We start from the raw sequence: 16,403 nt of genomic DNA on the forward strand, positions 1-16,403 counted from the left end.
TAACAGGTCATTTTGTAACCTGTTTAAACCTTTTCCTTAGGTCAACTAAATAGTACAATACAAATGTTTAATTGAAATATCAATGTAAACACACCAGACTATTCAAACATGCATAAGCCCAAAACGGAATTGTCACAGAAACGGTCCCAACTAAGGGAAATAACTCTTTGGAATCCTTAAACTTAAAATTTCTAAAAGAAAACACAATATTTTATTGTTTTATTTTCGTTAACGTTTCAAAGTATGATTTAAAATCATGTACATAGGTACAATTCTTGGCGAGGTATATTTGTGAATATAAAACGTGTACTTTTACTGTTGGTTGCCATGGAAACAGGGCTAGAATTTAGCATTTTTAATCTTTTTTTGCATGTTATGGCTTCAATATATTGATTATTGGACATTTATTTAAGGGCTGATCACTGTTGCAATTGACAATTCACAATGCTCCTGTAAAGAAAGCAGAAAATAGTCTTTAAATTGCCATGGTAACAGGTCATTTTGTAATCTGTTTAAACCTTTTCCTTAGGATAAGTAAATTTTTATCATTTGTTGCCACAACTTAATTATAAAGACAAAACTGTTAGCAGTGATAAAATGGATTTAATTCACATTGTTTTGCCTGCGAGGAAAAGTATTAAATGTTTTATTGCCATGACAACATAAGTAAAAATGTAAGTTTCAAAGATTAAAGTACTATTACTGGAGAAAAATAAATAGAAACTGCACAGTCGCAATAGAAAAAAAAAGACAAAATTATATGTCTCCAATGATGGCTGGTCAGTGGTGACTGGACATGTAACTTACGTTGTTTTTCAGAATGGTTTGAATTTGAACTTTGATCTATGTGCCGAAACACTATAGTGGTCATCTACTGAACATAGGAAATGGTACTATAATGCTGGATGACCATAAAATGTCAAAATGTTCTCAAGCTTATAATTTTAACCTAAATCATTGTTTATCTAATTGTCACTGTGAGCTTTATCTTCGACCTACTGGCCCCAAATTATTCATCTATTGTCCATAGACAGTTATGATTTAAAGCCTGTTGGCCATGGGCAAAAGTATCATTCAGCTTTTGATAATAAAATATTCTAGTCTTAGGGTCACCATGATTTTGACATTTAACCTACTGGCACCTTAAAGAAAGAGATCATTTACTAATCTACAATGAAATTTGACAATCATAGACCAAAGCATCCTGCTATTATTGATCAGTTACTGCTTTCAGTCTTCTCAATATTTTGTGTATTATCATTAATTCCTTCTATTGCCTTCCCTTTCCAGTCATTGAAGGCCAAATATGATTAATAACCAGATGTTAACTATTTCTTTAGAAATTAGAAAATGAAAGCAATGCATGCTCAGTTTTGTACACAATAAACATTAGAATTCATATAATTGTGATACTTTGTTAAAGTTATGACTTCAATAAAAAGAAAAGGTAGTTCCAAGCATAATTATTCAGCTAACTAGAAGATTTAGATTGTATCGGTTTTTCTCATAACAAATCACCATTTACAAAAATATATTTATCATATAGCTGCATTATACCTCGTCAATACCATATATGTAAATATTTACATATGTAAGGCCATACTATATTAATTGTTAGATTATCATCCATTTCCACTATTTTCATGCCTCTCCTTTACTTTCTAAGATAATCTATGAAATATTTCTATAAGAAATGTAATAAATTATTTTCTTTCACTTATTATTTCTTATAATCAATCCATTTTACAAAAAATAACTATTACATGTCATTTTTGTCTTTAACTCTTCATTAAAACAAAAATGAAATATCTGAAATAAAAAATGAAATAAAATTCTCCCTTTCCATCTTAGGCCCCGCACCATTAGCAGTTGGGCTAAAACGATTAAGTAAGAATTCAGCCGGCCACTGTGTATCTAGGCAGGAAAGACTGGAAAAATATATCCGGATAATGTTATCGACATACCCACTTCCTTGGAAGGACGTCACAACCCTGATACAACAATAATAATAAATTTAACTATCTCAAATGACATCTAAAATATGGCAATCGTACTTCATATGAATAAAGGTACCATAAGCATATGGCTTACTTAAATTAAAGCCGCTGCTTTGCCAAAATGTGATGCCAATAACCTGTAAAGATTCAACATTTTGATATTCAAAAATCCCATTTTTGGTGTTACACTGATCCTTCATTCCCATATCTCGGTGTTACCTCGTAAAAAGTGCATGGAAAACATTTATCTATTCCCTTTCATTATTAAATGTCACAAGTCGTTCAACTCATAAAATTAGCCACCAGACTGCCTATCAGATGAGATAAAATACGCATTACTGTATTAATGAAGGCCGACGAAACACAGAACTCGCCTTCAAAACATTCCCAGATCGTCATTCTCACGAATGATCTTGAAAAGCAATGATTTTCTGGAGCATCTACTTATTGCCGATTGTAATACAATGTTCAGTAGGTACTGATTAGTACAAAAGACATTGGCCAGTTTACTCACAATGTGTACTTTCTGCAGTGATTTCCGCCATTTATTTCCGCGTTCTAGTGTTATATTTTGCGCGAATGGATTATTTGCGCATGTTGGTGTTGCTGGATATACACGGCGAAGTTATAATATTAAAAATTTTACTATCTTGACCTGTTACGAAGTTTAAAAAGTCATTTTCCTTGTACTGAACAATATTGCGTCAGGTTTGGGAATGCAGTTTTCAGACAGATAATTGGTATTTAATAAAAGTAGAAAGTAGGCACTGATCAATATGCTGTATCATACATATCATTAGATTTTCTTAAGACATTGAAAGGGAGAAACAGTTCTTAGGTTCGTATTATGTCGATATGTTTAAGACTAAGACTTCTTACTGCTTATGTGTGTTTGTCGCTTTTACTTATATAGTTTTCAAGAACTATTATGGAGTACGTAGGATAAAAGGTAAGTTTACTAAACATTTTCAAACAGCTGCTACCTTACATTTATGATGTTTGCTTGTATAGTTATAAACCTCTGTTTTGTCATTCGCATTATGTTTAACTTATACATGTCGAGACCCTAAAAGTTATTATAAATCAAAAACATCACTGATGAATAAGCTATGATATGCCAATTTTCTAAAGCTATGAAAGAGTAACCAGGGCATATTTTCTGGATAGGGTAGATTTTTTTTAATGTCAAATTAAATATTTACTTATATAATGAAATTAGTGCACAAGAAAATACGTGCAGATAATTTCAATTAAAACATCCATATAAGTAATAATAAGGTAAACTAAGATTGAAGAGTGACTTCTCCGTCTTTGACATGAAAAATAAGAATGCTCCATGCATTTTTGACTAACGTAGCTCTGCCTCCCATAAATTTAGGGTTAAGAGTATTTGCAAAGAAATAAATTGAATTTCAAATGTCAAATAAATTTGAAAATAATAAGAATAAAAGATTGTGAAAAATTTTATTTAAAAAAGAAGTTTTAGAAGACAATGGAAACGAAATGTTATTATATATCTTTCATGTAATGTTATTTTCTCCTAAATCCTACAAAAACGTATGGAGGGAGTATAATTTTGTCACTTAACTTGCTTAGTCGTGCCTATAAAAGATAGTCCGTTCGTGCTTTAACATATGTCAAGTTGTTGAGTACCTTGGTGTTATAATACGGTAGATTGAACATTTATATGTCATGGTATTTTTCATTGATGTAGGACACTTTCTCAGCAGGGATGTATTTCATTTTCACTGGCTTGTCTAACATAGGGAAAGTGTGAGGTTGGCATGCCCCAAACGCGCTTAAACGCCCAGTTTCCTTTATACAGGTTACTGACCGTTCAAAGGCGGTGCCCCTATTTTAAATTTGTTTTTTGTCTGTTTCGTATTTTGTGTTGTCTATGTTGTCTTGCTTGTTGTTGGTGTTCCTTTTCCTCTTTCCCAAACCTATTCAACCCCTTCGTTTGCCTCCCCCTCTTTTTTCTATGAGTGAGTTTTAGTGCCCATCATATTTTTGAGCGGAACACCACTGTGTACTCTTTCCTTCTTGTTTGCTCAGTTTGTGTGTGCGTATGTGCGACTTCGCTGCCGCATTGGTTTGTGGTGTACAGAGGCTGCGATTTTGGAAGGTGGCTCTCACTGTTGAATATTCATCATTCCTTTATCCATTTTCCACTAACACTCACATCCTTTTATTTAACCGTTACCCAGCGTTTTGGCATTTTGTATATGATTAAATGTACGTGTTGTTGGACTTTTGAAGCAAACCGTGTACTACATGATTCCGTTACAGCTTCTTTTTGTTGCTGGTCTACATTGCGGTGTATGGCTAAACGGAAATCTTCCCTTACCATTTTTATTTCAGTTCAGATCGATATTTTATCAAGTTATTGAATTGATCTATTAATGACAAAGATTAATAAATTAGCCTATTAAACTGGAGAATCATAAATAAAGAATATATAATGGCAACATTTTTTTTTTCAAAGGATGTGTGTAAATATGATTTCATTTTTGATAATCGTTTGAATAATTACACATACAATACTGGTAGAATCGTCTCAACGGTAGCATGCATTTCCTCTACCGTCCATGAACAGGCTCAATCAACCGAGCCTGCAACATTTTCGTTTTTGTCGTGTTGAGCGACCTGTGAGGTTTTCACTTTTTCTATTTTAAACAAAATAATACCAAGCTGAGAACTTAACAGTTTTCATTAGCTGCTAAATTACATTTCGTATCTCTTATCCCGTAAAGGATTTTCGAAACATGCAATAATCAAGGTTGTATCAGCCGCATATTTCTGTCACGGGTCTGATTACAAAGTGTCATTGTTCATTATTGCCAGCCATTGATTGCGAAAGGGTAAATAAGCTAACAGTTCCACTACAACTGCACTTTTCTCCCTGTATTTAAAGATAATTATAGATTAATATACGAACATTTATATTAAGATGACTTTAACTTGTTAAGATAGAAATGTACCTTTGTCAACATATTATGTGATGCATACAGTTTTCTAACAATGACCTGTTGATGTAACACGTGAATTAACTGAATAATGTTTCATCTTGTGGCGTAAAAATATCGAAACATTCCTGATTTGATAAGACGAAACGTGTGTAACAATAAACAAGTGCTCAGTGTTATTGTTTTGTAGCATAAGGCAGTGCAACAGGTAATATGTAAATAATGCAATGAAATAATTGACACTGGTCTACGTCGGTTCAATCATTTTCAGATAAAGCGTGAGCAAACGACCTAAATGGCTAATGATACTTATTTTTCTGATTCAGACTCATCTGATCTTATGTGTGTTACTGAGCCAATTTCATAGACAGTTGGTAATTTAAGACATATGCACATCAAAAAGTGAAAAATACGAGGAAATAAAGTATGTTCATTTCAAGAAAAAATGTCTTTTTGGAATAAATTAAGTTTTCAAAAGAATAACTTATGCCCCTCTATATATTCAGTAATATTTGTTCATATCACGTAAAATTGTCTCACAACATCTTACTCTCAGGCTTTTACTTATACTTACTACGGTTATAAGGAAGAAAATTAACGTGAACTAGTCCAGTAATGAAATCTATTATAAGATCATTTTTAAGCATAGAAAGCCACCAAGCAAAAGTAGTAGCAGACTGTATTTAATTAAGTCAAAGTGGACATTTACGAGTATTTTGCAAAAAGTACTGCTGTCTGGTACAGATGACTCTGGGTGATGCTCTCTCAAATATTTAGATAATATTAGAAATGAATATCATTCCAATGATTAAGACGAATTGTAGCGAAGGAAGTGAAATTTACTTACAATATTGCCCAATATTCTTAATTTATCTCCGACCTCTGGTTCCATTGAACCCAGAAGAGGTTCAAATGACTAGACATTTACCTGGGCCTCGGTCTGGCATAAACTTTTAAAGGAGTTTAGTGGAAGACAATGGTCATTATCTTCACTCCCCCATTACGTTTGAAAACCCATATTTGCCATCAAAATAGTTACTTTTGTAAGCACCCGCCTTCAGGCTTGACAAATCTAATGCACGAATTTGCACCTTACTTTTACCTACTGGAGATACATCAATTCCACTTACAGGATATCTTTTTGTGAAGTTGTTCCTATAATTGTCTTCTTGAACTACCATCAATAAATGCATACCAGTATTAAAGCCACAATATTCCGGTCATGACCGTTATTGTATACCGGCTGCATAGAAGCTATATCTACTTGAGGATACACTCGAGATTGCCAACACATTGGATTAAGTTTTTATGAATAAATTAGTCTACTGCACATTCATAACAATCACAGTTACAACATATATCAGTTAGAAAAATATACAATTTGTGTGCATAAACATGAACAATTTATTTTACACTGTACGTACTGATATTGCATCGAGTGACTTCACGTTTGCCTACATGACATCATGATATGTCGGACTGTTTCACATAAAGCTGCATTACAACAGGTGTGTGTGTGTGTGCGTGCGTGCGTGCGTGCGTGTGTGTGCGTGTGTGTGCGTGTGAAGTACCAGTCAAACGCATATATACCTTTGTGCAAACATTCATTTACAAGCTAGTCAGTACAGTTTTACTCAATCAAGTAAATGAAACCGGTAGAGCCAATGTTACCTTATACACATTTACTGTGACAGTTATCAGGTCATATGTGATATCACAACAGATATGAAAAATCGACCAATCAAGAAATTTGAACATCAATCTACCGTATTTCTTTCGTTTGCAGAGTGGCAAAATAGAAAGGAGAAGTGGAATATTGCAATGATCAGGGGTTATCCTAAGCTGTCAGTCATTTGTCATATTATAAACTGCACAGGCATTTTATCAAAGTAACAACTGTTGACTTTTTAGCTAAGTATATGCCAAAATATGAGAGAAATAGTTTCTTTACTCAGAAGATTTTTATGTTTTTTCACTATTGATAATATACTATAATATCCGCCAAACTTTTATGCACATTTTGCAGACTCAGCAGCAGGAAACCATGCCTCTCCAAATATCAGGAAGTTCATCAAAATTGAGAATGGGAGACATCTTGAATATGATAAAATCATCGTCATAGTAGCATATGGTAGATCTGGATCCACATTTACGGGTTCAATATTTCGAGAAATTCCCGGTGCATTTTACCTTTATGAGCCTAATCGATCTCTACCATTTACAAAAGTGAGAGACAACACTGTCACATTAAGTTATTTCTATAAAAAAACTAGGTAAGAACTCTGTAACCTGACATGGTATATTTGAATCTATCGGACTTGTTAAACCATGCATTCCAGTATTTGTTTTCCTAATAATCATGTTATTTGAAAACTGCACGTGTGTTATTGGTCTCCTCTTGAAAACAACGGGATAATCGTTAGGTGTTTCCGTGTCTCACCGTCTAGACTTTTAATGTTTTATATAATATAACTCACTTCCAATAAATTCAACGAATTTTGACAATAAAAACAACGTATTCCGTTAAAAGCTAATATCACTATGTACAGGTAAAGGCGCTATTTAAAGGACAATGCGAGATCATGTTCCATTCTTGTTCAGTTATTGTGTGCGTGTGTGTCTGTGTGTGTGTGTGTGTATGTGCGTGCGTGCATGCGTGCGTGTTGTGTGTGTGCTCGAGTTAAGCGCCATTTTCATCTTTTTTAGTCATATAAATAACGGCGTCTACTTATAGCCGTGAGCATAATGCAAATCTTCATAGTGCCGCCTAACAGGTAGACACGTGACAGGATACCCCACTCAGTCATATTATACTGACACCGGGATGACCAGTCATTAAACCATCCTCTTAACGCTAAGCGCCATGTGCGGAAGCAAATAGTACTATTTTTCACGTCTTAGGTATGACGTGGCCAAAGAACGAACCCACGACCGGCCAAGCTCAAAGCGATTGCTGTACCACCAGCTACCAAGGCAGTCGTTTCTTGTTCATAGCGCAAACGTGCATAAAGGAACGTACTATTATTAAGGTAAATTGACAACGCCTTTTGCAAAAGCACATGTCCCTATGTCAATATCAAACTAGTAGGTTATAATATCAATGCCAAGTCGCATGTTTCGTTTGTTTATGCATATCAGTTTATACAATCACTTGCTATACACACAGACATACACACATATTTATATTCTTTTATACCTGGTATCTGGGTACAATATTCTATTCATTTCGTACAAAAACGTTAAATGTACATGGTATCTGGGAACATTCTTTTGTTAGTATCGGGGAACGATCATAATTCATCACAAAAAAAAAAAAATGTTGCCACAAACCAGGTCTTAATAGAGACACGTATAAACGCATACACAAATACAAGCGCACACCCCTACATAAGTTTTTTCGGAATGCTGTCGCTAATGTTGTTAAACTTGTAGCCCGACCAATTAGTACAACACACACAAAATGTATTGATTTGCAATACGGATATTCAATAGCGGAAAAAAACGATAAAATAAGATTCCTTTATTATTTACATAATAAATAATTCCAGTCCAATTAAGTAATATAAAATAATGTAACTCGACCGGTTTCACCCGTTCACTCTCGAAGATCCCTTAAACGAGTGAAACCAGTCGAGTTACATCATTTTATACTACCTAATTGGATTGGAATTATTAAATATGTAAAATACTCCTGAAGATCCCGTAAACGGGTGAAACCGGTCGAGTTACATTATTTTATACAACTTAATTGGATTGAAATTATTAAATATGTAAACTACTCCTGAAGATCCCATAATCGGGTGAAACCGGTCGAGTTACATTATTTTATATTACTTAATTGGATTGGAATTATTTATTATGTAAATAATAAAGGCATCTTATTTTATCTTTTTTCCGCTATTGAATATCCGTATTGCAAATCAATACATTTTTAAGTACATAATATATTATATGCAAATGTTGAACCAGTCCGAATGTGTAGTACAATTCGGGCTCGTATATAAAGCAGCATCGAAACTAATCTTATTGTGTCAGTGGACTTGCTGTGGCATGTGCGTGTTCGTTTGTACTGCTAGGCGCTTTGCCGTAGTTGGTCTGGTATATTGCAGTGGTAATTTAGTTCTCTCAAATGGGAAGAGAAAAGAAATGCTACGACTACTATGTAGATTCATATCTCTGAGGTCCAGGTCATACTCAGTTTAAGTTTAAAGTTATATAAATGATTATTTCGTTATAAATGTTATCTGAATGTGTTGTCAGAAAATACCTGAATTTCTACGCAGTACCCATTTTATATAAGATACGATTTTACAATTCATCTTTTCACACTGTTTTCAAAATTCGTGTGTATACAGATACATATATATAATACATATGAACCATACACGTAAAACACAATGCTTTCGAACTTTATTAGAACTTCCTAAATAATATAGTAGAGATAAGGTGAAATACTGTGATTAATGGTGTTAGGTGTTTATTTATGCACGACATCAATGTTTTCAATATTATCCTAGTATAGACAGGGACTCTTATTTTAACAGGGGATGGAATTGTTTTGTCATTTGCTGTTTTAGGCGAGAAAAATGTTAGTTGCAGTTGAAAAATCCCAGTTTGTGACCATATAAATAATTTTTATTCGGTTTCCAGAATTAAAATTATATATATGCATTGGAAAGACAATTCTGAACAAATGTTGACATTTAAATGGGTTTCGAAATACAAAAACGTATATATATATATATATATATATATATATAAGGATTTACAATATGTCATAGCCCGCCCGCTTAGCTCAGCAGGTAGAGCGTTGGTCTACGGATCGCGGGGTCGTGAGTTCGATCCCCGGGCGGGACGTATGTTCTTCGTGACGATTTGATAAGCGAAATTGTGTCTGAAATCATTCGTCCTCGATCTCTGATTCATGTGGAGAAGTTGGCAGTTACTTGCAGAGAACAGGTTTGTATTGGTACAGAATCCAAGAACACTGGTTAGGTTAACCGCCCGCCGTTACATGACTTAAATACTGTTGAAAAACGGCGTTAAACCCAACAAAACAAACAAACAAACAAACAAACAAAACAATATTTCATTGTATTAGTGTTTTTGAAAATCATTGTAAGATTATTTAATATAATTTAAATTATGCCTTGAGAGAAAGGTAAAATGCGCACCATTAACCGATTTAAGCTCCCCGATGGTGGTTTTGCCACTAAAAATTCCAACACGGTGTCCCACTCTGTTCTTTTATTTGTTCGTTTTGCCATCGTGTGTTTGTTTTTGTTATTGTCCGGGTATGTGTGCAAATGTTGCTGTGTATGTGTGCTAGTGTTGTGCACGTCTGCGGGCTTTGGGTTTTGCTTCGGGGAGTTTCCGGGTTTTGAACGTGGCTTTACTGTTGTTTGTTCTTTCTTGTTTTCTACGACCTAAATAGTGTTTTTTCAATGTTCATAGGCATGAGCATAAGATCAAAGTTGACATATCGTTTAAATATTCACAATCAAAATCTTTATTGCAACAGGTATATAATAATGCAATTCTGTTTCAGTTTGTATGATATGACATGGAAAACAGGAGATTTGCTATATGCGATAAACCTCTGGCTTCGCTGTGACTTAAGTTCATTTTGTATGCCCATAAGTTTGGAAAGAATGTCAACACCGAACGTACATGGTTGCTGTGGGCAAAATAGAGCATTTAACACTTGTCTGCAAGCAGAAGAAATCTACTGTAAGAAAGCACCTGTAAAAGTTCTGAAATTTATTAAGCTCAGAATGAAATATTTATTACGGTTCCTGCAAGTGTATCCAAACATGAGAGTGATTCATCTTGTTAGAGATCCGAGGGGAATATTTAATTCAAGATGGGTTAAAGAAAGACATACAGATTGGAAACTGATTGTGCAGAGGCATTGCAGTAGATTGATAGAAGATTTAACATACTCAAAAAGGATTACTGTACAATATCCAAACAGGCTTCTGATTGTCAGTTATGAGAACCTTGCCAATGAACCTATAAAAACAGCGAGAGAAATGTTCCAATTCGCTAGTTTAAATTTTTCAAATTATATTACACGATTTTTAGAAAACCAAACACTTTCCAACCGAGATACTTGTAGATACTGCACGCAGAGGAAGAATTCTACTGCAACTGCAACAAAATGGCGTACAAAGCTTGACTCATATACTGCACAATTTATACAAAGCGCTTGCAGAGTAAGCAATAAAGTTTTAGGCTACCTTCCATTTTCTGGAGAAAATGAAATGAACAACTTTTCAATTCCATCAAGAAAGTTAGTAGATATACAGCAGGAATTGTTATCATACAAAGACTTGTAATATGAAAGTTGCCCATAAGATTTAAAAATGAAATAATGCTTAAATATAATGATGCAGGATACTCTTTATTATGGAGTGTATTGATGAAAGGTTAAAACTATTATAAGTAAGGGTTTTAGAGTACAACCTATTTAACGGGGCGGAAGATTTGCATTAAAGGATTAGGTGAATGCATTTGATATGCGCTTTAAGACTTTAAATATAAGCTTAGTTAAAGCTGTACAGAATACATTTTGTTGTCGTGTAAAGTTAGCTGCACAATAGCCTGAGCGAGACTCAGTCAACCGAGTTTGCTATTATTTTACTTGGTTGCGTTCAATGCTCTCCAAGTGATCTTCGCACAAATTTTATTTAGCAAATTCTAGTTTAATCATATTTTATTGTAATTATCACACAAGACATTATGGTAAATGTACATGAAGACAATAATATACAGATACATATGTAAATATATATACAACAGCAAATTATCATTACATCAAGACATATATAACACTATTGTTTCTTGCATACCAGATGGGGATTTCCGGTGTTTTCACCGGTGCTGGAAAAACTCATTTACACCCCGGGGTGTAAGATGAGTCACGCGCTTTAAATGACGTAAACACGCACTACTTTCGGAACTACTTTTAATTCAACAAAACTACGTCATAGACGAGACAAAATTAAATAGAAATAAAAATAAAAAACATAATTATTTGTTCCTCACATTTAGCAATTAGGCAAAAAGTACAATTCAATATGTAAAACGGGGCCTCCGTGGCCGAGTGGTTAAGGTCGCTGACTTCAAATCACTTGCCCCTCATCGATGTGGGTTCGAGCCTCATTCGGGGCGTTGAATTCTTCATGTGAGGAAGCCATCCAGCTGGCTTACGGAAGGTCGGTGGTTCTACCTAGGTGCCCGCTCGTGATGAAATAATGCACGGAGGGGCACCTGGGGTCTTCCTCCACCATCAAAGCTGGAAAGTCGCCATATGACCTATAATTGTGTCGGTGCGACGTTAAACCCAACAAACAAACAACAAACAATATGTAAAACAATGAAAAAGAGTAAACACTTATAAAATAAGCCATAACAATTTCCGTCAGCGTTTCATTGTTTACAAAACAAACATGTCTAATGTCACTATCATAAGAGAGTTCAAAATCGGGGACGTTGTCCAAATCGGCTCCGTAGGTGAAAAGGGGCGTATCATAGACATTATTAGGCCCTTAGGCACGTATTGCATGTACAAAGTACACATGTACTTTACTGGAGAGGTGAAAACTGCTGCAAGATATGAATGAGTAAAAGGTTTTCCTGATGATGATTTCCAAGCATTGTTCAATTGCTACAATCCTGACGAATTTGCCTGTACTGATTCATTAAAAACACAACCAATGCCTATTGCTAAAAATATGCCCTCCACACTGCCTTGTCCACTGACAACTGATCATGATCCTTTCCAAGATTTTTATGACATTCTTCCCTTTGATGATGGTTTGGGTATTTCAAATGATGTCAGCATTCAAGAAAAATGTTCAGACCAGAAAACACTACCTCAAGTACCTGGATCATCAGCAAATAAGCAAAACAACCGCTTTGCACCCATGAGTTCAAATCCAAAAGCATACAGAGAAAGTCTTAAAAACAAGCGTACTGAAGACAAGACACGTTCTAATGTTGCTTTAGTGGAGTCCTTTCTGTCCGAAAAGGGTGAAGACAGGCAGGTGCACCTTATTTCTCCTGCTGAGTTAGACACATATCTGCAGGAGTTTGTAATTAAATGGTGAAGAGTATGAGCCATCTACAATCCGAGGCATGAACAGCAGTCTTGACCGGTAGGTATCTAGATGTTTATAGTGAATATTCACTTACTCCACATTCGCCCTAAAAGTATAAATAAAACTTTGTTTAAAATAGAAATTTACAACACTAACATAGAAACAAATGTTATCTATGTTTTTGGTTCAAAGCTGTTACTCTGGCATAAATTTACTTCCCCAAGAGTCTTTCACCAGTTGAAGCTACCCTTATCCAGCTAAATTTCTATAAATTATAATGAACTTGTCCATCTATCATTTTGGACAGTACCATTGGCAGTTAAACAGGTGTTTACCTAAAACATACTGACTGAATGGCGAACAGTGCAGATCTTGATCAGACTGCATAGATGTACAGGCTGATCAAGATCTACACTGGTTGCAAAGTTGGAATAAGTCGTGTCCAGCATAATAAGGGTAAATGCTATATATTTCTTAAGAAAGGTTCAATATTTGACTAGATACCGACAGACAAAATGTTATTGAAACACATGGTTTATTATGATGTGGGTTTTTTTTTGGAACTCACAAAAAAAAATCTACCCACAATGCAAAACATATATCTGTTCCACACATGTATCTGAATAATGAAATTGGAAATCATTTAATTTCATGGGCATGAAATTTCGTGGGTTTGGTCAAAACGGCCATTTCGTGGCGATATGAATTCGTGGATTTCAACTTTGAAACACAAAATGAATGGGAATTTTACTTGTTTGTTGGGATTAAATTTCGTGGATTGACTCAACCACAATATCCGAAAATTAGTCCCCCACGAATATTAATGATTTCACAGAATAGAGAAAAGAACATGTTTTAACAGAGACAAACATATTAGAATTCTTTACAAATACTGTTAAACAGGCACTTGCAAGAAAACCAATATCCGACATCCATCGCCAGAGGGAAGGAGTTTTCTTTATGTATGGCAACACTGGGAAGCAAGGGTAAAGAACTCAAAAGAAAAGGCAAAGGTAACAGGGACCATGCAGCGGACACTTTAAGCGATGAGGAGCTGGATAAATTATATGCGGCAGGTCAGTTAGGCAACCACTGTCCACAATCACTCATCAATACCACTTGGTACAACAACACTTTGCATTTCGGAATACGAGGAGGTGGAGCTGAGCACAGGCATGTATACAATTTAAACAAAAGCCATTCTGAATTCATAAATTGAGGCTAAAGATGACTTTTGCCAGCTCTGGCAAAAAACACACAGATAAATGCAAGAATTGAGCTAGCATAAAAAAGATTTTTCTCTAAAAGTTTCAGACTTAAGCATATTTATATGTAACTAATTTTACAGACATGTACATGTATGTATTTTTTGACAATTCTCATTCATGTAGAGGTAATTTTCCAACTACACATATTGTGTACATGTAAATATTGGTTTCTGGCACATAAAATCAATTTTGCTATGACTTTATGATGTAAAAATGAAAACTGATTATAAATAAATCAACTATCATTAATTTAAAAGATTTTTTGCTAACATTTACCTGAAACAACCAATTTATCCAGGCAACTGATATGGGATGATGTAAAGCTTGGATTTGACAGTGCCACTGGAACCGAGTACCTAGAGTATAATGAACGCCAGACAAAAACTCGCACCGGTTTTGATCCGTCCAACATCAGCCGTCTAAAGCCAAGAATGTACGCAACAGGAACTGAAAGATGCCCTGTGGAAACATATAAAGTCTATGCTAAACAAAGACCTGAAAACTTCTCTGGTAACTCTTTATACAACATGAAATGAATCATTTTAGGATCAAAATAACACAATGGCACATTTGCATCTAAGTTTTATTATTTGTTAGGATTTCATATTTTCTTATTTAATTTTAACTGTTCAATAAAAGTTTATACTTCAAAACCTTAATTTTAAGCAGCCGCCTGACTTATGCAGGCTGTTAATAGCACATATATATTGATTAACCGGACAGACCCCATGCCACTTCCTTCTATATTCTTTGGGCCGCAACTTTTAACAATTCAAGCTGTACTAATAATAACACAGTGAGTTGTGTGTAGCAAGTCTAAATTGTCTTAAATTAGGGCTGGGACAATTTAAAAAATTTGAAACAATGAAATCGAATCCAACCGCCATATTGAAATATTGACGACCGTATCAAAGTACTTCCTGCAGCTGACTTCACTTCGAGCAAGTTCGCGAAATATATCGTTTGCAAGCAGTGTCATGGTGATAATTGATAAGTCATTATTATTTTGGTGTATTTCATTTTAAATATATCACGCAGGTAAATCTGATATTATGTTGACTGATGTGTTTGAGCGGAAATATACTGCAGGTCTATATGCTGATCGGAAAAGGTACGATTTCTAATGTTTTTAGAGAGCGATTAGCATTTTTGCAGAATGAAAAGTGGTTTTACTTATAATCGAATCGGAAACGATTAACCAAGTAAGCGTCCCAGTCCTATCTTTAATAAAACCACACGGAAGTCAGTAAAATATTTTGAACTATTATTTTTTATATAAAATTATTATAAATAACTTACCACTGTCAATATTTCTTCTTAGGAGATGAAGACCCATGTGGTCATACACACCAGAACACCTGCTGTCAAGGATCAATGGTTTCTACGTGGTCCGATCGGAAGGAATAAACTTAACAACCTGCTTAAATCCGTGGCTGCCAAAGCTGATTTGCCTCAGCTTCAGTTCGGGAAACGCATTACTAACACCTCTGTCCGAAAAAGGCTTTGACAAAAGCTACTTGAAAATGAAGTTCCAGACACACACGCCGTCCATGTGACAGGACACAAAAATGCCAGTTCTCTGAATAACTATCGTGCTCTGACCAATGTCCAACAGAAATCCATTTCAAATATCTTGGCAACGTCTTCAACAGCAAATATCAAGACTAACACCGCTGTAAATTCAAGCAGTCAAAGTGTCTCTAACCACTCTGCCTTCGTGTCTCTGCCAGCAAATTGCGCTTTTATCCTGTTGTCTAACACAACTATAACTGGAGGCACCTTCAATATTACTTTGCAACAATCCAACGGCAATGAAAATAAATAACTGAACGTTGCTGACATGATAAATCCTTCTGCTAAAGATGTGTAGCCGTTTTCCGTTTGTTCTCGTTCAAGCAAATTTCACAAAGATTGCGACTTCAGTTGATAATGAGGATATCTAGGTCATGACATTTCGCCGATGTTAAATCTGTTCACAAATGACTTGTTATAATCAAAATGATGTAATGTATTTTTGAAAGCTTATAGAGTTTTTTTTTGTGTTTAAATCGTGTTTTATTTCAGCCAATA

At 34.8% G+C, this 16,403-nt stretch overlaps 1 protein-coding gene across 1 annotated transcript; it reads left to right on the forward strand.

Annotated features, from left to right (window-relative positions):
- The first annotated feature begins 1,565 nt into the window (after nucleotides 1-1,565).
- On the forward strand, nucleotides 1,566-12,608 carry LOC123553440 (carbohydrate sulfotransferase 3-like). Its single transcript, XM_045343153.2, has 3 exons — nucleotides 1,566-2,946; nucleotides 6,990-7,236; nucleotides 10,512-12,608. The coding sequence occupies exons 1-3, from the start codon at nucleotides 2,853-2,855 to the stop codon at nucleotides 11,299-11,301; spliced, it is 1,131 nt and encodes a 376-aa protein (XP_045199088.2). The 5' UTR covers nucleotides 1,566-2,852; the 3' UTR covers nucleotides 11,302-12,608.
- Nucleotides 12,609-16,403: the final 3,795 nt, after the last annotated feature.

This window comes from Mercenaria mercenaria, chromosome 4 (genome assembly GCF_021730395.1).
Source record: "Mercenaria mercenaria strain notata chromosome 4, MADL_Memer_1, whole genome shotgun sequence".
Lineage (NCBI taxonomy): Eukaryota > Metazoa > Mollusca > Bivalvia > Venerida > Veneridae > Mercenaria > Mercenaria mercenaria.